General features: G+C 46.0%; 1 protein-coding gene across 2 annotated transcripts in view; it reads right to left on the bottom strand.

The window, feature by feature from the left end:
• The window catches only part of RAB3IP (RAB3A interacting protein), a 92,101-nt gene that overhangs the window by 16,200 nt on the left and 50,101 nt on the right, over positions 1-25,800 (bottom strand). For both annotated transcript variants that reach the window (XM_077265269.1, XM_077265270.1), the window contains exons 6-8: positions 15,194-15,394; positions 13,813-13,941; positions 2,783-2,895 (exon numbers count right to left, since the gene is read on the bottom strand). In XM_077265269.1, coding sequence (XP_077121384.1) covers positions 2,783-2,895; positions 13,813-13,941; positions 15,194-15,394 — 443 coding nt within the window. The remainder of the gene's footprint in view (positions 1-2,782; positions 2,896-13,812; positions 13,942-15,193; positions 15,395-25,800) is intronic.

Raw genomic sequence — 25,800 nt, 5'->3', positions numbered from 1 at the left:
GTAGCAATATATGGAGTTTTTGGCTTGTCTGCACCCTAGTTACAGTATATATTCAGATATATACAGTTAATGATTTAACTGGAACGTTCCTTTTTAGTCCTGGTGTTCTTCTTTATACTTTTGTGTTATATGCACGGTTATTTACAGATAATGTGCTTGTGTTTTTGTACTGTGTGTATTTTATCGGTCTTTTTATGGAGTGTTTTTTGTAATCAATAAATTTATTGCTTTTATAAATTCAACAAGCTTCCTTTTGTTTCCTCCTAAATATCATGTTTAGTAAGGAAGATGATCATGGTATCTAGTGATATACAGTGGTCGCTATGATGTTTCTGGAAATTTGGCTAATTGCCCGATGAACAAGCATGAAACAGACAGGCTCCCTTATTTGAGTTGTCTCAGAAGCAGAGCCCCCTTCAGATTGTCATTAGGTTCCAGCTGCACATAGCCGAGGCAGCATGAGGCAGAGCCTGTCAGCATGACTGCAACCAGGTATGTTTTTTCTAGTAAATGTTGAGGTGCATTTCTAGTTCAGTTCCCAACTAGCTTTTCCTAGCCTCGCAGTTGATTAATAGGTCGCTTCCATGTGTATAGACAGATATTTGTTGAACAAGTATGGAGAAAAGCTGGCCGGGGGCCACATCAGACTGGTCAAGTATTTTCCTATTGTCCATGCCCAGTTTTACAAACTAGGTTTTCTCTGAAAACGCTGCAACATTTCTGAGTAAAATGTAGCTGGCTGCAATTGTGCAGCCAGGCACTTATTACCGTATTTACCCGAGTATAAGCTGACTTTTTCAGCACTTTTTTGTGCTGAAAATGCCCCCCTATGCTTATACTTGAGTGAGGGTCCAAAAGATGGAGGGAGAGCGGGAGCAGCGGGTCTCAGGAGGCAGGAGCCGGCTGCTGCGGCTAAAGCCTCAGCCTGCTGCTTAAGAGAAATGAATATTCACTGTGCCGGCAGTGAATATTCATCTCTCTGTAATAGCATGCACAGTGTCAGATGCCGACTTCCAGCAGCGGCCGGGCGATCACGTGTTCCCGCTAAAGAGAAAGGAATATTCACTTCTCTCCGCTCCCATGGGCGTTGAGGGAAGTGAATATTCATTCTCTTAAATAGCAGGGACACATGATCGCCTGGCCGCTGCAGTTGCTGGCACAAGACGGAATAAGATGCTGTGGGGGAGCTCAGGGACGTCAAGTAAGAGGGTTTTTTTTATGCTGTTCTGATAGGGGCCATGCATACCAGGAAAGGGATGAGGAACTATGCATACCAGGATAGGGATGAGGAGCCACTCATATCAGGATAGGGATCAGGGGACCATGCATACAAGGATAGGGATGAGGAACTATGCCTACCAGGATGGGGATGAGCGGGCCATGCAAACCAGGATAGGGATGAGGCGGCCATGCATACCCGGCTTATACTTGAGTCAATAAGTTTTCTGTGCTAAAATTATGCACCTTGGCTTATACTCGAGTATATATGGCAATTCTGCCCATGGTTCCGGCAGCATGATAAACGACTGGCGTTGGCACCCGTTTAGGCACCAATCATCATTCTCCACATGGGATACCATGGCAGCCAAAAGCCTACTATTGTCTCCATCTTTTAATGCACACCTGAAACACACTGCTTCTTTGTGTAGCATCATGGGAAAGTCTAAAGAAATCAGCCAAGACTTCAGGAAGAGAATTGTGGACTTGCACAAGTATAGCTCATACTTGGGTACAATTTCAAGATACCTGAACGTGCCTCTTTCATCTGTACAAACAATTAAAGTAAGTACAAACAAGATGGGAATGTCCAGCCATCATACCGCTCAGGAAGGAGACAGGTTCTATGTCCCAGAGATGAACGTGCTTTGGTCCAACATGGGCGCATCAAGCCAAGGACAAAAGGAAAAGACGTTGTGACGATGATGGCAGAAGCAGGTAAGATTGTGTCAATATCCAGAAGGAAACAAGTACTGTATCAAAATGAGCTGAAAGGCCACTCTGCCAGGAAAAAGCTATTACTCCAAAAGAAACATTAAAAAAAAAAAATCCACATTAATGTTTGCAAATGCACACAGGACGAAGAGACCTTAATTTTTGGAGACATGCCCTGTGGCATGATAAAACTAAAATTTACCTTTTTTGGCATAACCATTGTTATGTTTGGAGGAAAAAGGGAGAAGCTTGGAAGCCTAAGAACACCATTCCAACTGCGAAACACGGGGGGTTGGAAGCATCATGTTGTGGGATTGGTTTGCTGCAGGAGGGACTGATGCACTTCACAAAATTGATGGCATCAGGAGAAAAGAAGATTATGTGGCAATACTGAAGCAACATCTCAAGATATCAGCCAGGAAGTTCAAGCTTGGGCGGAAATGGGTCTTCCAAATGGACAATGACCCGAAGCATACTGCCAAAATGATAATAAAGTGGCTTAAGAATATCAAAGTCAATATTTTGGAGCGTCCACCACAAAGCTCTGATCTCAATCCTATTGAAAATTTATGGGCAAAGCTGAAAAGGCAGGTGCGAGCAATGTGACCTACAAACCTGGATCGGTTACACCAGTTTTGTCAGGAGTACTGGGCCCAAATTCTGACCAACTATTGAGAGAAGCTTGTGGAAGGATATCTCAAACATTTGACCCACGTCATTCAGTTTAAGGGTAATGGTACCAAACACTGATGAAATGTATGTAAACTTTTGACTTTGCAGTAAGTAATAAAAATGCCTTAAATTATTGTTTTCTTTTTTAAACTGCAGCTATCATTTTTTCATTACTTACTTTGGTCCCCCGCATTCAACAGCTGACGCTTTCACAAATCGAACAGGCTGAAGGCCAGCAGGCTCAATACTCAAAGTATTATTTTCAACGGCTTCAAGTACAGCAGCTGCTAGCTGTAAGATGAAAGTAGCATTAAGTCATTAAATTCATTTATAATCAATAGCATCTCATTCAGTTAGTCAAAAGAGCCTTCAATCACTATAGAATCCCTATCAAAAGTGCAAAAGATCTTTCCATTTGGCCAATTTTTGAAGTGGACTTCAAAGTGGGAATAATTCATCCAACGCAACTAATAAATGGGAAGCAAATCAAATGGTAAAACTGGAGAGACAAAAAATGCAAATAGGGTCTTATCCATTAACTGAGTGGTATAAAATATTACAGGCAAGCTCTTTTTTTCAGAACCCATGACAGCACCCTTATATTCCCTCCCTTTACAAAAACGACATTTATATATCTTAACTTTCACTAACACCAAAGGGGTGTATAAGAAAGAAAGAAAGAAAAAAAAAAAAAAAACACCCAGCAACCTGGTGGTGATAGTTTTAGTAAAGTTAGGGAATATAAGGGTGCGGTCATGGGTTCTGAAAAAAAAAAAAAAAAAAAAAAAAAAAAAAGCAAAAAACCCAAAACACATTACCGGTAAGTAATATACACGTTTTTCTGTCACCCATGACAGCACCAAGAATTACTCATATTGGGAAGGGTCCACAGCCTGTAGAACCCTTCTCCCAAACACGAGATCAGAGGATGCAGATAGCTCTACTCTATAGAGCTTATAAAAGGGTAGATGGAGGGGACCACATGGCCATCTTACAGATGTGCACGATGGAGACATCCGCCTTCTCTGCCCAGGATGCAGTCATTGCTCCTGTGTAGTGGGTCTTCAAGACCTTCAAGAACAGCCTTGCCTACACTCACATAAGCTAATTTAATAGCCTATCTGACCCTTTTTGCTAAGGTCCCCTTTGAAACTTTAAGGCCCTTTCTAGACCCTTGAAATTATACAAAGAGGGGCGCTATCTTTCATCCAAGGTGCGATGCCTCAAATACTGCAGTAAACCTCTTCAGACATCTAAGGTATGTAGTTTTTCATACTTCGGATTGCTAGGATTAGAGCAGAAAGATGGCAACACAATCTCCTGCGACCTACGGCGTTTTGAAACTACATTAGGGAGATAGATCCGGGTCTAATTTCAAAACTATCTTATCATCCAGAACCTTAGTGAATGGAGGTTCTGCTGATAAAGCTTGGATATCACTTATTCTGCGGCCGATGTTAAGGCTACTAGCAGGGCTGTTTTAGCGAGACTATCTTGTCTGAGGCAGAATTCAAGAGTTCCAGCGAAAGCTTGTTAGAGGTATGATTGCAATTTTCTTCCCCCTTTATATGAGGTGCTATAAAGATAAAAGGTGAGACTCAGCCATCTAATAAACTGATTAGACAGTGTCCTTAAGGATCTTGGCAGAGATCTCCCCTAATGGTATATGTAAGCTCCAGTTACTCTGTTATATGACAATATATTTACATGGTGACTTTGTATAGATGAAATGACCTTTGTTATATATTGCTTAAAGCTTCTTTAGGTTTAAAGGAATCAAATCTTTTATGCAATATACAGGTGTATATCTGTGACAATGCTACTACTGGAGGATAGAGTCTCTAACAGCGATATTGCCTTAGAGTGGAGGTCAGACTGCTTATTAATTTTGACACTTAGCACGACACCTTCTTCTACCTTGGGAGAAAACAAATCTGACTCTCCGAGTTTACGAGAAGACAACGGATGACCTACACTCTTGGGTTCTAACTCTTTTTTTTTTTTTTTTAAAGTAGACAACCTAACTGTCAAGGTTGTCCCCAACTCTGCCAACTGAGTTCTGCAGCGCTCAACACATCTACCCATCATCCGAAAATCGTCAACGTAAATGATCACCAATGCTTCCTTCTTCGATAAGCAAGATGTAATAACTACTTTAATCTCCCTAAAGCCGTAAGGGCCCATTGACAACATTACTCCTTCTACGCTGAGAACTATTCTCAGGAAATATGGCGTTTCATGTGCATTTGGACATGATTGCTATATAGTAGTCTAGGAGTTAAATTTGTGTACAATCAGGAACCAGAGGTTTAATAGCCGATCTTAGACAAAATTTTAAAAATGACCTAACTCAGGAATCTGTACAGCTCCTTCAGATGGTAGAAAACCCAGGTAGGACTGGGTTAAATCATAACTGAACAGGTTTTGATTAAGGCACCTAGGGAGCTCTGCACATGAGCAAGCCAGGTGTCCTTCTTGTCCAGACTGCTGGAAAGACAAGCAGACTGCATGCGTCTTGGAGCTAAAAAGAGAGACAGGCCAGACTACACTTCAGCCGAGTATGCACGGGGCCATATGCAGAGAACAGTAGTTGCCCTGGATAAATGCAGTTTTATTTGACCAAGCAGTGGTTAGCTCAGCTGTATAGCAGTAGTCCGGGTCTGTGCTGTTTAGTCAGTGCTTGGAGAAGGCTAGACAGTTTAGGACTATGACCTTTGTGCAACTTGTAGAAGGAACAAAAAACTGCCCTTGCTTGAACCAAACCCCCATTGGCTGTATGAACGCTACCCCTGAATTTGGTAACCTTGCCTTGCATAGTGAACAGTTGCTGAACTTGGTTCTCTCAGACTATAACCAGTTATGCAACGGTACCTTTACAATGAGGCACCATAAGGTACAGAGGGGCCATGCCATGAGGCAACATAAGGCACTATGAGGTACAATGGGGTGGGACTATGAGGCCACAAAGCACTATGGAACACTGAGGCAATATGAAGACCTATGGGACACTATGCCCCATGAAAAATGCTATGGGGCACAATGAGGCAATATGAAAGTGCTAAGAGGCACCATGAGCACTAAGGGTCGCTATGCGGCGCTACGAGGCACCATGAGCACTAAGGGTCGCTATTTGGCGCTACAAGTCACTATGAGGCGTCACGAGTCACTATGAGGAGCTAAGAGTCACTATGAGGCACCATGAGGCTCTGAGTCACTATACACTGTGTTCCAAATTATTATGCAAATTGGATTTAAGTGTGATAAAGATTTAATTGTTTTGTTTTTCAAATAAACTCGTGGATGGTATTGTGTCTCAGGGCTCAATGTATCACTGAAATCAATTTTAAACACGTGATAATTGGTTTTCCAGATGATTCTAATTAAAGGAAAACTACTTAAAAATGATGTTCCACATTATTAAGCAGGTCACAGTTTTCAAGTAACTTGGGAAAGAAAAAGGATCTCTCTGCTGCCGAAAAGCATCAAATAGAGCAATGCCTTGGTGAAGGGATGAAAACATTAGAAATTTCCCGAAAACTTAAGCGTGATCATCGTAGTGTTAAGAGATTTGTGGCTGTATCTGAGCACAGATGTGTTTATGCTGATAAAGGCATAATGAGGAAGATTTCTGCCAGGCAAGTTCATCGGATTAAGAGAGCAGCTGCTAAAAAGCCATTACAAAGCAGCAAACAGATATTTGAAGCTGCTGGTGCCTCTGGAGTCCCTCGAACCTCAAGTTGTAGGCTCCTTCAAAGGCTTGTTGTGGTGCATAAACCTACTATTCGGCCACCCTTAAACAGTGTTCACAAGCAGAAATGGTTGCATTGGGCCCAGACATACATGAAGCCTAATTTCCAAACAGTCTTGTTTACTGATAAGCATTGAGCAACCCTGGATGGTCCAGATGGATGGAGTAGTGGATGGATGGTGGATGGCACCATGTCCCAACAAGGCTGCAACGTCAGCAAGGAGGTGGAGGAGTCATGTTTTGGGCCGGAATAATGGAGAAACAGCTGGTAGGGTCCTTTAAGGTTCCTGAAGGTGTGAAAATGACCTCTGCAAAGTATACTGTATAGAGTTTCTGACTGACAACTTTCCTCCATGGTATAAAAAGGAGAAATGTGCCTTCAGGAGCAAAATCATCTTCATGCATGACAATGCACCATCTCATGCTGCAAAGAATACCTCATTGGCTGCTATGGGCATAAAAGGAGATAAACTCATGGTGTGGCCACCATCTTCCCCTGACCTCAACCCTATAGAGAACCTTTGGAGTATCATCAAGCAAAAGATCTAGGAGTGTGGGAGGCAGTTCACATCAAACCAGCAGCTCAGGGAAGGAAGAAATACAAGCAGAAACTCTCCAAAAACTCACAAGTTCAATGGATGTAAGAATTGTGAAGGTGATATCAAAGAAGGGGTCCTATGTTAACATGTAACTTGGCCCGTTAGGATGTTTTGGAGTTAAATAGATTTTTTATTCAGTTAATGTGACTTGCTAATGCTGCAAATTCAACAAATGAGCATTTTCAGTTCTTTAAAACATATCAAATGTTTAGAAATTCTGCTGTGCCTAATAATTTGGAACAGTACATTTTAAGTTTTTATTCATTTTGGAGATTATACTGTTATCATTGGGAGGTTTCTTCAATAAAATTCGATGTATACTCTAACGGGTGATTACTTTTATTAGACTGACTGTCATTTGCACCAACCATTTAGGAAAATACGATAAAAATGTCAGTTGCATAATAATTTGGAACATAGTGTAATGAGCTATGAGGTACTATGAGTCATTATGAAGCCAAACTCACTTCCATTTAAAAGAGTAACCCATCTCATTTAAGATAAACCTTCACCTTGGGTGGTAAATCTCAATTGTCAGACTGTCCCTATTAAAAGTCTGTCCTCCAGCTGCACCTCATTAGTTAGCTCTTTCAGGTGGGGCTAATGTGCTGTATTAACACTATGTACCCTTCTAGGGGTGGAGTAAATAGGCTGGACAGCAATGGAAAAATGTGAGTGTTAAGGTACCGTCACATTAAGCGACGCTGCAGCATCGCTGTTTCGTCGTTGTGTGGTCGCTGGAGAGCTGTCACACAGACAGCTCTCCAGCGACCAATGATGCCGAAGTCCCCGGGTAACCAGGGTAAACATCGGGTTACTAAGCGCAGGGCCGCGCTTAGTAACCCGATGTTTACCCTGGTTACCAGTGTAAATGTAAAAAAAAAACAAGCACTACATACTTACATTCCGGTGTCTGTCGCGTCCCCCGGCGTCCGCTTCCCTGCACTGTGTAAGTGCCGGCCCTAAAGCAGAGCGGTGACGTCACCGCTGTGCTCTGCTTTACGGCCGGCCGGCGCTGACACAGTGCAGGGAAGCGGACGCCGGGGGACGCTACAGACACCGGAATGTAAGTATGTAGTGTTTGTTTTTTTTTACATTTACAATGGTAACCAGGGTAAATATCGGGTTACTAAGCGCGGCCCTGCACTTAGTAACCCGATGTTTACCCTTGTTACCAGTGAAGACATCGCTGAATCCGCGTCACACACACCGATCCAGCGATGTCAGCGGGTGATCCAGCGACGAAATAAGGTGCTGGCCTTCTAGCTCCGACCAACGTTGTCACAGCAGGATCCTGATCGCTGCTGCGTGTCAAACACAACGACATCGCTATCCAGGATGCTGCAACATCACGGATCGCTATCGTTGTTAAGTTGTTCAGTGTGAAGGTACCTTTAGTCTACCACAAAAAAAAAAAAAAAGGAGGAAAAAAAACACCTGCTTACATGTGATAAACCTAGGGAGCTCTGACAATAAATGGCTTCACCCAACCACTAAACTATGAGCGGAGAAAAAGCTTCGGTGTTATCATTCATATTCTCTAACATAGCCTAAGGGTCCAAAGCCCAGGTTCCATCCTGAAGCTTACACTTAAGTAAATGAAGCCTTTGGCTCAGCCGGGGTCTTACAAAGCACACACTCCCTCTTTGCATTAACTTTCTTAAGCCTTTCCTAGCAAAAAAAACAACAAGGAAAGGGCCCCATTAACAAGGTTTGTTAGAGGTATGCCTGTGAACATTCACGAGGATTAATCACCACCAGCTGTTTAGTGAAGGGTACCGGATTCAGAGACTGTACCAAGTCACAACACTGTTCCTCTCTGTAGCTGTGGACTCATGACCCACTCTGCTCCACTGGATGGTGTTACTGTGGCTTCTTCACTGCTGCTGTACCTCCATCATACACTTGAAGGAAAGCCGGAGCCAAAGCGTTCTTACTGCACTCAGACCCATTTAAAATGGGGGACTCGCTACAGCTCATGGATGCCTCCTCCAGACACCCGATGCCCAGCCAGTCTCCCATGCCGGTACTTGCCCAGCCTCAAGCTGCGTAGAGGCTGCGATCCATGTCAACTAGACGAAGGATGTGCTTCCTTTTTCACCAACGTGCATCATCAGGGACCAATTTTCTAGATAGCGTCCTGAGGCTGGACATGCACAAAGCTGGGATGCGTGGACGTTGGGCACCAGCCTGTGAGCAAATACTGGTACACTGCAACAATCACTCGGGGAGGACACCCATGTGGGACCAGCCGCGGCCCTGCCAGGAACTGGCCCAAGGCTGGAAAAAAAAAAAACAACACTTTCCTTCTTTCTTCACCAAATGTTCCCCATCAAGGACAGGAAACCAACAGATGTCGAGAGAGGCGTCTCCCTTTTTCTCTGGAAGGTTTCCTGTCCTTGAAGGGCGGATTCGCTTTCTCGCTGGTGCGGTCGTGAGTGACAGAAAGACCCTGTACATACATATCATTAGTTTATGGTATATCTCATGACAAGCTCCTTTCAGCCCCTTTCCAACAAGGCCAATTTCTGTGTTTTCATTTCTTCTGAGCCATATATTTCTTATTTTTCTGTTCACATAGCCATATGGGGGATTAGATTTATGCAGGACGAGTTGTAATTTTAAAATGAACCCATTCATTATAACACAATAGTGTACTGGAAAATGGGGGGGGAAAAATCCAAGAGTAGTGAAACAATTCTGACATAGTGAGGTAAAAATTACTTGGCAATATGACTGTCCTCATCAGTACGATTATGGCGATGCACGCTGTGAGGATTCAGGAGTCTGCAGTCACAGAGTTAGCAAAAGATTGGACAACTGGACTCAGTCTGTGAGCCAACTCCATGCAGCCACTCCGGACTTGCACTGTGGGCTTCATAAGTTAGGGCCTTTATTAGTAATATTTTTGGGGTACATAACACTTTTCGATCGCTTTCAGTATTAGGCGGGATCACATTCCCATGTTCTCCGTTGAGCACTTAGGTGGGGTTTTTTGTGTAAATCCTACGAAAATTTTATTCAGATGAAACCCCCAACAGAAGCAATCACTGTAATGAGGGAGATAGAGACACTTTGGACTTATTTTGCATATGTTCAAAATGAAGAAAAGCCAGCAATTCAGTTTTTGTTGCTTTTATGCACAGATCACCGTGCGGTAAAAGTGATAAGGCAGTTTTATTCTTCGGATCACTACAATCACAGTGATACCAGATTTATAACTTGTTTTATGCTTTGCTACTTTTATACAGACTAAAAACAAAATCTTACAAAAATGAATTTATTTTGCATCGCCATATTCTGAGAGCAGTAACTTTTTTTGCTGAAAAGCAATATTAGGGATTGGTTTTATGCAGGACGACTTGGTGTTTTTGTTTATACATTTTGTTAAACATACGTATTTCTAATCACTATTTATTGAATTTTTTGGGTGTTAGTGATGAGCGAATATACTCGTTACTCTAGATTTCTCGAGCACGCTCGGGTGTCCTCCGAGTATTTTTTAGTGCTTGGAGATTTAGTTCTCTTCACCGCAGCTGAATGACTTACATCTGTTAGCCAGCTTGATTACATGTGGGGATTCCCTAGCAACCAGGCAACCCCCACATGTACTTATGCTGGCTAACAGATGTAAATCATTCAGCTGCGGCAAGAAAAACTAAATCTCCGAGCACTAAAAAATACTCGGAGGACCCCCGAGGTGCTCAGGAAATCTCGAGTAACGAGTATATTCGCTCATCACTAGAGTTAGTATGATGAAAATGTGACCATTTTTGCTGCAATTTTTATAAAAACAAATTTTTCGGTGTTTGCTGTATGGAATAACATGAAAGTTTTGTAGATTGGTATTGCTTAATCAGGAATGACCCAATTATGTGAATGTTTTATTTTTATTTTAACACAAAGGCTGCGTTTTTAGTGGCCAACGGCTTTGTGATCTTTTTGCGTGTTTTTTTATTTTTTTTTATTTTAAAATGTCACTTTGTCCCACTGTGGGACATGAATATTTTTTACTTTGATCGCTGGTCTCATACACTATAGTACTTGCATTCTGCAGTGCAGGAGTACTTTTAATTCTAGCTATAGTGACTCAACCTGTTAGAATCAACTTATAGCTGAAACTAACAGGTCATCATCCCATGGAGTCATCAGATAACCTCGGGGGAAACCATGGCAACAATCGGCACCTGTGATTACGACCCCGGAAGTAAGATTGTGTTTAAGGGGGTGTTATAAACCCCTTTTAACCACTTATATGTCGCTATTGTGCTAGATAGCAGCATTTAAGGGGTTTATTGGCCCTGAACGGGCCCTGGTCAGGGGCAATGCCTCAGGATGTAAGCTGTCATATTACTGCTGGTCATCCATGGGATTTTTGACCATTGAGATGCGCTATACACTCAATCCTTGGAGCATTGGGAAAGTAGCGCTGAGGATTAAAGGGCACCTGTCACCCCGTTTTTTGAAGATGAGCTAAAAATACCGTTAAATAGGGGCAGAGCTGGGCGTTACATTAGTGTCTTTGTGTGCCTTTATAACCTACCTAAGCTGCCGAAATACCTTTGTAAAGTCGCCGTTTTCTGCTGTCACTCACGCTGGTCTGGTCCTATGGGCGTGGTGATAGCGCTGTTTCTCCCCCAGAAACCTGCTCATCATTACGTTGGTGGCGTAGTGGTGTGCGCATGTCCAAAGCGAAGATCCACTGCCCAGGAGATTCAAAACAGCGCGGTCTTCGCTATTCGCCGTTTACCGGTGGGCGCGGCCATCTTTCCTGTGGCCGCGCGTGCGCAGATGTAGCGCTCTGCTGCCCGGGGCTTCAGGAAAATGGCCGCCGCGATCTCCATCTGCGCACGCGCGGAATCCCGCGGCCATTTTCCTGAAGCCCCGGGCAGCAGAGCGCTCCATCTGCGCACGCGCGGCCACAGGAAAGATGGCCGCGCCCACCGGTAAACGGCGAATAGCGAAGACCGCGCTGTTTTGAATCTCCTGGGCAGTGGATCTTCGCTTTGGACATGCGCACACCACTACGCCACCAACGTAATGATGAGCAGGTTTCTGGGGGAGAAACAGCGCTGTCACCACGCCCATAGGACCAGACCAGCGTGAGTGACAGCAGAAAACGGCGACTTTACAAAGGTATTTCGGCAGCTTAGGTAGGTTATAAAGGCACACAAAGACACTAATGTAACGCCCAGCTCTGCCCCTATTTAACGCTATTTTTAGCTCATCTTCAAAAAACGGGGTGACAGGTTCCCTTTAAGGACCCTTAATTACCCCTGCAAAAAGGTGTATTGCTAGTTAATATCACATACTGGTATCCACACACATTATATAAAAAATAAATAATAAAACTATGAATTAACACATGAATTTGAATTATGGCAAGAAAAAAGCAGCTAACAGTCTATTCAGTAGGACTGTCAGCTGTGTATCCACCAGACTTCTGCACAACACAACTGATGGTCCCAACCCCATTTATAAGGCAAGAAATCCCACTTATTAAACCTGACAGGGCACACCTGGGAAGTGAAAACCATTCCCGGTGACTACCTCTCGAAGCTCATCAAGAGAATGCCAAGAGTGTGCAAAGCAGTCATCAAAGCAAAAGGTGGCTACTTTGAAGAACCTAGAATATAAGACAATTTCAGTTGTTTCACACTTTTTTGTTAAGTATATAATTCCACATGTGTTAATTCATAGTTTTGATGCCTTCAGTGTGAATGTACAATTTTCATAGTCATGAAAATACAGAAAAATCTTTAAATGAGGTGTGTCCAAACTTTTGGTCTGTACTGTATATTACACACACCCCTCCTAAATTAAAATCAGTCATGCTGGGCAGCTCACAGCCTCCTTGTCTTATCCTGCAGTCTTAACTTCGCTTTCCGATGACCTGTCACTTCTGCCCTTTCCCCTCCAGAGCAAACATGAGTATGGAACTCATCCTCATCTCTACAGGCCGGCCAGGCTCCTCTCCCCAATGAGAGAAAGTGTTAATCACAGGCATGGATCGTGGTAGTGGGAGCAGTCATTACACAGTCAGTAACTCTCAACTGACTCACTGTCACCTCCACTAGTCTGGCGGCTGGTGCCCTGTTCGATCGCACATGGCGAAGGCCAGCCATGGGCACATGCTCTATATGGCAAGGAAATTATTATAAGCAATACAATGAAGGAAAAAAAACTAAAAAAACTCAGACTTTGAGCATTTAATCAGATAGTGGTTCTTAAATGAATTGGTCAGCAGATTTTGCTACTTCATCTGAGAGCAACATAATGTAGGCAAAGACCCTGACCCAAAGATCTATCACTTGGTTTGGGGCTAGGTTCCCGCAAATCAGGGCAGGAGCCGAAAATGGTACAAACAAAAACGTTAACTTGTCCAGCAAAACACAAGTCCTCACATGACTGTCAGCTGAAATATGGAAAATGTTATAGCCATCTAAATATAGGGATGCGAAAACTAGTTTTTGCAATAAAAAGCGTCTTTTATTGTGTGACAGCAGCTAAACAGAAAACCCGATATACATCTGGTATCGCTGTAATCGCACCGACCCGAAGAATAAAGTTTTCTAATCACTTACAGCACACGAGGAACTGCGTAAAACATTAAATAAAACCAAATCTTCACCTGCTGTTTATTTTTTCATTCTGCCTCCCAAAGATCGCAGTAAGGCTCAGCTCACATTTATCTGGCGCTCTACAATGAGCGCTTACATTGGGGTTTCTGTGTAAATCTCCAAAATACGTGATTCAGACAGAACCCCCTTATAATGAGGCAGATGGAGGTACTGTGGACACCTTCTGATCTGTGATCTGGTGGTGACCATTTTTTTAGGTTTGTTGAATTGTAGAATTTACCTCATTCTTTGGAAATGATAAACAGGGACAGATGTCTTGCTGATAGATCCTTTTTAGAAAAGGACAAGTTCTCTCCATTAGTGGCTCTTCCTTCCATGCTTTGAATTCATTGTAAAGTGAGGAGTCGGCCTGTAAAATTTAACAGCATTATAAAATAATTTATCTTAGTGTGTAACTCTTTGAGCATTAGATCCTATTCAGAATTCATTTTTTCACATGTGTTCTGTGTTTTTCATAGATCGAACACGCACCCACTATAGCCTAAGGGGCTGTTCACATGTTTTCCTTTTTGCAGGCGATTTGCAAAAAAAAAAGTCATGGATAAAATGCCAATTTTTGAGTCATGGAACAGCATTACATAGTCAATAGCTCGGTAAAAATGAATGGCAGCACATATTGCCATCTTGCAAGCCGTGTGCTGTCCGCTTTTAACATCGTAGTGGATAAGTGGAGCAATACAATTCAGTGATATTTATTGTATGAAAAAATATGAAACAACGAATGTAAAAACTGAAACACTGACCGACCAAGCACTGATGAAAAGCGTAATTTTTTGCATACCTGAAAAAAAAAATCACAATCACCAACGTCTGCCGGAGGGCTTAGACTGGTATTCTACGCATGGACATCAAATACGATAACCACTTATTCACGCAGTAAGGAATTCCGTTCTAACATGTCTGAATGCCTCAGCAGCAACCACATCTTATCCTGCAGCAATTTGATCAATTTTATTTACTGAAGGGAACCCGAAAGCTCATACATGCTGGCCAATTCACAGACAGCAAGTAACAGATACTGGCTGCTTGATTTAAGGCACGTGCGATTCTGAAACATTGCAGCGCTTCAGAGAGAAACACACTTTAAAAGCCATCTTGGAACAAGGCGCATGGGAGACTCATCATATAGGGTTTTCAGTGGCTTCTCCCCACACATGAAGGCAAAGACCTGTCATTCAAGGAGGGCAGAGAGAAGCCACCATGGACATGGACCCACCCGTCCACCTAGTCTCCCATGCGACTCGGTCCCCGCAAGCTTGCAAAGTCAAACAGACCTGGGTGAAATTACACAACCAGTGTCTGATAAATGCTGCTTGTGGATCAGCCAGCATGCATCAGCTGTCAGGTTCACTTCAAAATTTTTTTTGTTCTTAAAAAAAAAAAAAGAGAAGTTCTCTCATGACTCATGTAGACTACAAATTACACATGAATGCGTAATCCTGCAAATGTAAGATTAGTTACCTATAATAATTGATTCAGTTGCCATTTTGCAATGTCAGGGCATTATAAAAAAATACTAACAGTCCCTTCTGATAGTAAAAGGAAAGGAAACCATAACAAAAGTATTCAGAAAAAAAAGAAAAGAAAATTTTTTTTATTACCTCTCTACATTTTTTCACAATTGGCTGCATTACAGTAAGGTCCTGAGTGCCAGCTCCCATAGCACTGCTCGTGCTTTTGTTCCTTGCATGGCCTTTCTTAAACGGAGTCTTCCCACCTGGCTGTAGCTCTTTTGTAGGGGAGGATGGGGATGTGGAGAGAAAACCCTTTAGGGCTTTAACTTCTGCTTGCAATATATCAATCTATAAAAAAAAAAAAAAAACACAACATTGTCAACCCAAAAATATGCAAGATACCCTGAAATATAAAGAAATCACCCTGCACATCTGCACTTGAACTTAAAGGGGTATTCACACGACCAAAAGTTCATTTTAATAAATAGATCTTGGAATAGTAATACTTTAGACAATTGGATGTAGTTAAATAAAATGTTCCTGTGCTGAGAATGTTATACATGTCCCCTGCTGTGTACTGTGTAATGGCCGTGTGACCGTGCAGGAACATGGTATGATCATATCACAGCTCCTGGGCAGGGGGATGCAAAAGAGCATACAGACATCACAGGAGGGGATCACAAATTGTTGAGGTAAAATATTAATTCTTTGAGGTAAAAAATTTTTTAAAGACCAGCAGGAAAAGGTTTTATCTCACAGAAAGAATTATTATTATTATTTATTATTATGGTGCCATTTATTCCATGGCACTTTACATGTGAGGAGGGGTATACATAGTAAAAACAAGTACAATAATCTTAAAAAATACAAGTCACTGACTGGTACAGTAGGAGAGAGGACCCTGCCCGCGAGGGCTCACAATCTACAAAAGAATCAGTTGTGATCCCCTGCTGTCCTGTCTGTATACTCTTTTCCTTCCCCCTCCCCTGCCCAGGAGCTGTGGTATGAGCAGACCATATTCCTGCATGGTCAGACATAGCAGGGGACATTTATAAGATTATCTCAGCACAGGGACAAATTTTTTTTTATTTTTTTTTAAACACATCCAATTGTGGAAATTATGTTTATAATCCTTATTCCAAAAAATGCTGGGGCGCTTTGTAAAATGTAAAGAAAACAATGCAATGATTCTGAAAATCGCTTATAGCCATGTTGTATTCACAACAGAACATGGTAAAATGTATAACTCTATGATCTATTTCATTAGGAAAATTAACTCAATTAGAAATTGACGGCAGCAACACATCTCAAAAACATTGAGACACGGCCATGTCTACTATTGTGTAGCATCCCTTTTCACAACAGTGGGTAGACGTCTGTCTAGGATGTGAGGAAACCAACTGCTAAAATTTTGGGAGAGGAATGTTGTCCCATTCTGGTCCGATGTAGGTTTCTCGCTGCGTCACAAACTTGGTTCTTCTTTGATAATTTGGTAATTCTTTGTTTCATCACACATCAAATGTTTTCTATAGGTGAAAAGCGTGTACTGCAGGAAGTCAGTTCACCACCCGAACATTTCCTCTGCAAAGTCATGCGTGCTGTTGTGATGCAGTACGTGGTTTAGCATCATCTTGCTGAATTAGGAAAAGTTTTCCCTGCAATAGACATTGTCTGCACCACAGCATATCTGGTTCTAAAACCTCTGTATAATACCCTGCATTGATCATATCATTCAAGATATGCCAGCTGCCCAATGCCATAGTCACTAATGCAGCCTCATACCCACAGATACCGGCTAAAGAACTGTGTCCCGATAAGCTGGATGGTCCTTAGAGTCTGTATGTCCCGGAGATCCTGCAGACTCACAGGCACATGGTTTCCATAAAGAATTTTGATTCATATGACTGCAGAATACCGTATAAACTCGAGTCGTCGCGTCTTCCCCGTCCTCTGCACTGACGCTCAGGTCAGAGTGCACGATGATGCGATTAGTGTGCGCGCCGCCCTCTGCCTGAACAGTCAGTGCAGAGGACGTGGAAGACACAGCGGCGCCCAGCGGTGGAACAGGAAAGGCGAGTATAGCAAGTGTCAGGGGCCTGAGAGGCGAGTAGGTCTTTTTTTTTTTGTTATCGCAGTAACAGCATATGGGGCAAATGTCTGTATGGAGCATCTTATGGGGCCATAATCAACATTTGTGCAGCATTATATGGGGCATATTTTAATATGGAGCATCTTATGGGGCCCATAATAAACTGTATGGAGCATTATATGGGGCGTATTTTGTATGGAGCATCTTATGGGGCCATCATGAACTGTATGGAGCACTATATGGGGCTCCTGATTCAATATGGATATTCAAAAACACTTAACCTACTGATGTCTCAATTAATTTTACTTTTATTGGTATCTATTTTTATTTTTGACATTTAACAGTAGCTGCTTCATTTTCTACCCTAGGCTTATACTCGAGTCATTAAGTTTTCCCAGTTTTTTGTGGCAAAATTAGGGGGGGTCGGCTTATACTCGGGTCAGCTTATACTTGAGTATATACAGTAGGTTTCCTTTTTGCCCAAATCCATTTTAACCAAGCTTTGGCCCTCAAAGGATGACAGCATTTCTGGATTGTAGTGATATCAGACTTCTTTGCATGATAGAGCTTTTTTGTGGATTACACAGCAAACTGTTCACAGACAATGAATTCTGGGAGTATTTCTTAGCCTATGCAGTGATTTTAATAACAAAATCATGTCTGTTTTTAATGCAGTGCAGCTTAAAGGGAACCTGCCAGCAGGATTGTGCACAGTAACCTACAGACACTGTCAGGTCGGTGCCATTATACTGATTAAAATGATACCTTGGTTGATGAAATTCGTCTTGTAGTTGTTCTTTAACCCCTTAGTGACAGAGCCAATTTGGTACCTAATGACCAAGCCAATTTTTACAATTCTGACCAGTCACTTTATGTGGTTATAACTCTGGAACGCTTTAAAGGTAATCTGTCACCGATATATTTATTTCATTATTTTTCTCTAACTAAGGGGGTGATCAAGGGGGGCTTTATTTACTATTTTTTTATTTTGATCACTGTGATCGGGTCTATCACAGTGATCAAAATGAATCAATAGAAGAAATCTCCTATGGGATGCAGGAGGGTCCAGGGACACTGGGAGGTACTGTGGGGGAAGGGAAATCAGGGGACCCCATTTCTCTCTCCTCTGATGTTCGATCACATCAGAGAAGAGCGAAACGAAATGGCAAATCGGACTTTTTTTTTGCAGTCACCGTTATACGGTTAAATAACGGCGATCGCAACACTGAGGTCGGTAAAAAAGGAGATTTTTGTGTACTCACCGTAAAATCTTTTTCTCCGAGCCAATCATTGGGGGACACAGGACCATGGGTGTTATGCTGCTTGCCACTAGGAGGACACTTAGTAAACACAAAGAGTTAACTCCTCCTCTGCAGTATACACCCCTTGACTGGCCAGTAACGACTCAGTTCGGTAGTAAAGCAGGAGGAGTAAAACCAAGACATGTAAACTATGTCCAAAACTAAGGAACAAAATACCAACAACAACCAGCCAAAAGTCTAACAGGGCGGGTGCTGTGTCCCCCAATGATTGGCTCGGAGAAAAAGATTTTACGGAGAAGTACACAAAAATCTCCTTTTCTCCTACGCCTCATTGGGGGACACAGGACCATGGGACGTCCTAAAGCAGTCCCTGGGTGGGGAGCAATTGCACTGCTAAAAACCCCATGTACCACTGGCTTACTGAGGTACCGCTGTCTGCAGAATACGCCTGCCGAGGGCAGCGTCTGCCGAAGTCTGGGTATGGATATGATAGTGCTTCGTGAAGGTATGCAGACAGGACCAAGTCGCAGCTTTACAAAGCTGTTGTGCAGACGCCTGGTGCCGAATGGCCCAAGAAGCGCCGACCGACCGAGTCGAATGCGCCGTAATCCCTGCTGGGGACAGGAGTGTTCCTGACGCGATAAGATTCCTGAATGGTGGAACGAATCCATTTGGCTAGAGTGGCCTTCGAGGCAGGTAGACCTTTCCTGTGTCCTTCCGGAAGCACGAACAGGACATCCGACCTACGGAAGGGAGCCGTGCGAGAGATGTACCACCGAAGGGCTCTAACCACGTCCAGAGTATGGAGAGCCTTCTCAATACGATGGGTTGGTGCCGGACAGAATGACGGCAAGACAATGTCCTCATTTAGATGAAAGGAGGAGACTACCTTCGGTAGGAAGGAAGGAGAGGTTCTCAGAACTACCTTGTCTGAGTGAAAAATCAAGAAGGGGGGGGGGGGTCGGCAAGAGAGCCGCCAACTCAGAAACCCTCCTGATTGACGTAGTCGCCACGAGAAAGACCACCTTCCATGAAAGGAGGGTGAGAGAAATGTCCTGCAATGGTTCGAAAGGGGTCTCCTGAAGAACTCCGAGAACCAAGTTAAGATCCCATGACGCCAAAAGGCATTCTATAGGGAGGAACCACTCGGGAGACTCCTTGGATGAACGTCTTAACGGACAGTTTGGAAGAAATCTTCCGTTGGAAAAGGACGGACAACGCGGACACCTGCCCCTTGAGCGAGCTTAGGGCAAGGCCTGAGTCTAGACCGGATTGGAGAAACTCCAGAATGGACGGAATGGAAAAGACCAAGGGAGAACGTCCATGGGTATGGCACCATGAAAAGAAGATGCGCCAGGTGCGATGATAAATGCGCATGGATACGGGTTTCCTAGCGCAAATCATGGTAGAAGAAACCCCTGGAGAGAATCCGTCTTGGGCTAAAATCCAGGATTCAACGGCCACGCCGTCAAAGACAGGGCCCCGGAGTTCTGGTGGTAAAACGGGCCCTGTGAGAGAAGGTCCGTGCGATCTGGAAGGCGCCAGGGGGTGTCGGTGACCATTTGGACGAGTTCCGCATACCATGCTCGGCGTGGCCAGTCGGGCGCAACGAGAATCACCGGTCTCCCTTCTGCTCTGATCTTCTTGATGACTCTCGGAAGCAGAGGAAGAGGCGGAAATATGTATGGCAGCTGGAACCGATGCCACGACAGGACCAGGGCACCTGCCCCGACGGCGCAAGGATCGCGGGAACGAGCAATGAACTGGGGAACCTGGTTGTTGAACTTCGAGGCCATGAGATCCACATCCGGCATCCCCCAGCGAAGGCAAATCTGCTGGAAGACTTCCGGATGGAGGGACCACTCGCCCGAGGCAAGACCTTGGCGACTGAGGAAGTCCGCTTCCCAATTCTCCACGCCCGGTATGTGGATTGCCGAGATGAGCGAGTGATTGGTCTCGACCCAGCGCAGGATCTGGGAGACTTCGAGCATGGCTGCTCTGCTGCGGGTTCCCCCTTGTCGGTTGATGTACGCCACGGCCGTGGCGTTGTCGGATTGTATTCTGATGGGATGGCCTGCGAGAAGGTGGTGAAAGTTGCGTAAGGCAAGAATGATCGCTCGAATTTCCAAGATATTGATTGGGAGGCACGACTCCCTTGTGGACCAACGGCCCTGTGCCCTGTGGTGATTGAAAACTGCGCCCCAGCCCAAGAGGCTGGCATCGGTGGTTACCACTAACCAACGCACAGGAAGAAAGGACTTCCCTTGGTTCAGGGAGGACTGTAGCATCCACCACCTGAGGGTCTGCCTGACTGGCGGGGGCAGGCGAAAACGACGGTCGAGGGAATTCGGGCTCCTGTCCCAGGCTAACAGGAGCGCCTGTTGCAAAGGGCGGAGATGGAACTGTACAAATGGAACAGCTTCCATTGCCGCAACCATTTTTCCCAGGATGCGCATCGTGAAGCGAATGGAGTGAGGGACTGGGCGGGAGACCTTGCACGCTCCCTGTTGTAAAGATAAAACCTTCTCTGGAGGGAGAATGACCAACCCGCGGGAAGAGTCCAGAATCATGCTGAGGAAGCAGATTTGCTGAACCGGCACTGGAGATGATTTCTCGAAGTTGATCTTCCAACCTAGGTGAGAAAGAGAATCCACGGTGATGCTGACAGACTCCTCGCAGGCGGACTGGGACGGACCTTTGATTAATAGGTCGTCTAGATAGGGTAGGACTACCACTACCCGAGCGTGAAGAATGGCCATGACAGCCGCCATGACCTTTGTGAAGACTCTGGGGGCGGTGGCAAGTCCGAAGGGCAAGGCCACAAACTGGAAGTGTTCTTCTTGGACTGCGAAGCGCAGGAACTGCTGATGAGGAGGAAAAATTGGAATGTGTAGATAAGCATCCTTGATGTCTATGGATGCAAGGAACTCTCCTTTTTTTAGTCCATCCTGAAGTGTCGGACCCGTACGAACTTGTTCAGCAGTTTGAGGTCCAGTATGGGCCGTAGAGTCCTGTCCTTCTTTGGGACCACGAAAAGGTTGGAGTAAAACCCCTTGAACCTTTGGTCTCGAGGGACCGGAGCGATGACCCGTCCCTTTGAAGCGCCTGTATGGCCTGAAAGATGTGATGCCTTTGATTTGGGGGGAGAAGACTGGAAGAAACGCGGAGGGGGGGATGGAAGAAAACTCGATTTTGTATCCGTCGGACACGATCTCTCTGACCCACTGGTCGTGAACGACCGAGAGCCAATTTTGACGGAACGAAAGAAGGCGTCCGCCTACTCTGTCGGTGTCCGTCGGACACGCCAACGAGTCATTGTGTGGAAGGTTTAAGGGATGCGGATAGCTTAGGGGCAGACGGTCTCGGTCTGGGTTTCCAGGAGCGGTTTGGTCTGTATGAGACCTGGGAAGTTCTGTTGTCCAGTCGGCCCGAACCAGGGGAAGAGGAGGACCAACCGGAGTTGTTACGAAAGGACCGGAGTCAAAACTGCTGTTGATTCCGAAAAGGCCGGGCCGGTTTTTGCTGGGGAAGAAATTTACTCTTCCCTCCGGTAGCGTCAGAAATGATTTGGTCTAATTTCTCCCCGAATAAACGACCCGCTTGGTAAGGTAGAGAAGTCAGCGACTTCTTAGAAGCAGAATCTGCTCGCCAATCGCGGAGCCATAAGGCCCTCCTGATGGAAATTGCGTTTGCCGCTGCTTGCGCTGCGCAATTCGCCGCATCTATGGAAGCGTTAACCACGAAATCTCCGGCCTGAGCTATCTGGCTAGCTAGTCTGGCCGCCTCTGGGGGAAGAGTACTGCCGTGGACGGAAGAGGTTAACACCTCTGCCCAGGCCACCATAGCCTTAGCTACCCAGGTAGCTGCAAAGGATGGAAGAAGAGCTGCTCCTGAGACTTCAAAGACTGAGCGAGCCAAATAATCAATTTGACGGTCAGAGGGATTTTTGACTGATGAACCGTCTGACAGGGATAAGACCGTTTTGGATGCGAGTCGCGATACGGCCGGATCCACAGAAGGAGAGAAAAGCAACTCCTTGACCAGATCCTTAGAGAAAGGATATTTAGCTTCCGTGGCTTTCTGAGCCATGAAGCGCTTCTCAGGGTGCTCCCTGTGTTTTTGGATAATGTCCTGAAACTCAGGGTGATTAGCAAATATCTTTTGGACGCGTTTAGTCTTTTTAAAAGATACAACGTGTTCCTGAGAGGAAGCAGATTCGTCGTCCACCATTAACGTTTTGTTGACTGCCTCAATAAGGGAGTCAAGTGTCTCCTGACCAATAGAGGAGTCTTGGGTTAAAGATTCCTCCGACTCATATACTGAGTCCCGTACGCTGCGACCCTCAGGGGAGGGAGAGCGAGAAGATGAGCTCGCAGAAGCTGAAGCTCGGGCGTGTACGGGAGATGAGGGAAGGGTCCTTTTTCTGGAACCCCGGGAGTCCCGTAGAACGGTACACCCCCTGTGGTCGGACGGCCCCGCACCGTCACCAGATTCCGTCGCAGCCGACGGAGGTGAGTTGTGGCTCAGGGAGGACCCTCGGAAAGAGTCCAATGCCTTGACTAAAGATTCCATTGAACGTGACAGGGACGCGGCCCACACAGGAGGGTTAGGCTCGGCGGGGTCGGTGGCGACATCGGAGGTAGCGGCAGAAGGTGGCTGCGCACAGGCCGGGTCACAGTTCTGGCACAAGGGAGTACTGTGGGCCCGCGGCAAAGAAGAATTGCCAAGTGGCACATACGGTAAAAAAGACAGTCTACGGAGGCAAAAAGGGGCAACAAAAAGCACACTGAGACATAGCTGTATGTCTGCCTCCAAAATACTGCACTAGCCTGGGATTTTGCAGAGAAGGGGTTAAGCGTTTCCCTATAGGAAGGGGCAGCTTACCCACGGTCCTGCGTCGGTGTCCCCAGGGAGGAAGAGAAGCGTTTTCTGCAGCGTTCCACACAGGAGAGGGAGACCCAATATGGCGGCCGAGATCTGCAGGGCTGTTCTCGTTCAGAACGAGAAGCGCCTGAGCGGTGGGCGGAGCTCCAGCGGTGGGCGGGAATTACAAAACGCGGCCTAGGCCGGCTGAAAAGCCGGGAACTAAATTTACACAGGCTGCCGGCGGCATGCGCCTGCGGGCGCAGTGTAGCGCCGAACGATCGCCGCTGCGGCAACAGCGGCGCCTCTCCCCAGGGACCCGGACCGCATCCTCCAACGCTGCAGCGTGAGGAGGGGAATACTCACAGAGCCTCAGTGCGGCTTCCAGCTCAATCTGTCCTCCCTGCGCCGGGGGATGAGAGCATCGTATGTACCTGCCTCGGAGGACTTATGGCTGTGCCACCATGCAGATGTGCCTGCCGCAGGGGACTTTACGGCTACCGTGGGGACTACAAGACGCCGAGGTGAGGGCTTGAGTGCGGTGGAGCCCGGGAGATGCACATGAGAGGTATACTCTATGTGCTCGCCCTCCTATAATGGGGGAGATCGGGACAGAGTAGGAACTGTCGCCCCGGGTTACGTTAGGCGTGCCCCATACGTCGCAGGAGAGGAACGGGGAGGTATACTCGCCGTGCACGCCTGTTGATGGTTCGGGGGAGAGCGGACCCTGGAAAAAGAGTCCGTCGCCCCCTTCACTCCGTTAGATAAAAAATAAAAATTGACAGAAAATAAAAATAAAATAATAAATGGTGGGGTCTGAACAGACCCAAGTGCCTCCTGCAGACACTAAGCAAGAACTGAGTCGTTACTGGCCAGTCAAGGGGTGTATACTGCAGAGGAGGAGTTAACTCTTTGTGTTTACTAAGTGTCCTCCTAGTGGCAAGCAGCATAACACCCATGGTCCTGTGTCCCCCAATGAGGCGTAGGAGAAAATAATCCGAATCATGTTCTCTGGGGTCTTAGGTACCCCTGGTAGCCGAGACCCCAGAGAAAATCCGACTCTGGGAGGCGCTATACACTTTTTCCACAGTGCTGTTAATTAACGGCGCTGTGGATTAAGTACCCTTAACTACCACCGTTAAAATGCGTATCAGTGGTCATTAAGGCCTGTAGCTAATGAGTATCCAATAATGACTATCGCCGTTGTCCTTTGTGCACATGGATTTCATTAGAATCTCTGGATCTTATGATATCTACTGTAGATAGTGGTACTCTGCATCCATCACTGCTCCTTATAAACAACTAGCTATTGAACCCGTTCTATGCCCGGGTGGCGAGCATTTATATTGGTATATGGTCTCCATCCTGGTATGTGCTGCTCCCATCTTGCTCTCCCATCCTGTCATGTGCTTCTCCATCCTGCGCCCCCATCCTGTCATGTGGTGCTCCCATCCTGCGCCCCCATCCTGTCATGTGCTGTTCCATCCTGCGCCCCCATCCTGTCATGTGCTGTTCCATCCTGCGCCCCCATGCTATCATGTGCTGCTCCATCCTGCGCCTCCATCCTGTCATGTGCTCCCATCCTGCGCCCCCATCCTGTGATCTGCTACTCCATCCTACACCCCCACCCTGTCATGTGTGTGCGCCCCCATTCTGTCATGTGCTGCTCCCATCCTGTGCCCCCATTCTGTTGTGTGCTGCTCCCATCCTGTGCCCCCATTCTGTAATGTGCTGCTCCCATCCTGCGCAATCATTCTGTAATGTGCTGCTCCCATCCTGCGCCCCCATTCTGTAATTTGCTGCTCCCATCCTGCGCCCCCATTCTGTCATGTGGTGCTCCCATCCTGCGCCCCCATTCTGTCATGTGCTGCTCCCATCCTGCGCCCCCATTCTGTCATGTGCTGCTCTCATCCTGCGCCCCCATTCTGTCATGTGCTGCTCCCATCCTGCGCCCCCATTCTGTCATGTGCTGCTCCCATCCTGCGCCCCCATTCTGTTGTAATGTGCTGCACCCATTTTGCCTGTTCCTGTTTCCATTCTGCCATATGTTGCTCTCACCTTTCTCTCTCCGGCTCTACTGCCCGAGTGCGGCTGTGCCGAGTGCGGGCAGCTGTGCGTGGCTGTGCCGAGTGCCGGCGGCTGTGGCGAGTGCCGGCGGCTGTGGCGAGTGCCGGCGGCTGTGCGTGGCTGTGCTGGGCGCCGAGTGCTGGGGGCCTGAGCAAGCGGGGACACCGGCGCACTGTGGGGGGTCAGGTGCCGGAGTCGCCGCTAGCTCAGGCCCCCGGCACTTGCTACATTTACCTGTCCCCCGTTCCATTCCACTGCTGCGCGCCTCTCTGTCTTCCGGGGTCCTCTGCCTGTGACTGTTCAGTCAGAGGGCGGCGCGCATTAAGCGCGTCATCGCGCCCTCTGAACTGAACGTCGCAGGCAGAGGAGGAGGTGGAGGACGGAGTAGCACGCATCAGTGGAACGGAGGACAGGTAAATATTGCATACTCACCCTCCTGGCTCGTCCCTGCTTCTCCGTTGGAGATCGCGGTG

Source organism: Ranitomeya variabilis, chromosome 5, assembly GCF_051348905.1.
Source record: "Ranitomeya variabilis isolate aRanVar5 chromosome 5, aRanVar5.hap1, whole genome shotgun sequence".
NCBI classification, from domain to species: domain Eukaryota; kingdom Metazoa; phylum Chordata; class Amphibia; order Anura; family Dendrobatidae; genus Ranitomeya; species Ranitomeya variabilis.
Note: the sequence above shows the minus strand (reverse complement) of the source record. Positions and strands in the feature narration are given on the sequence as shown.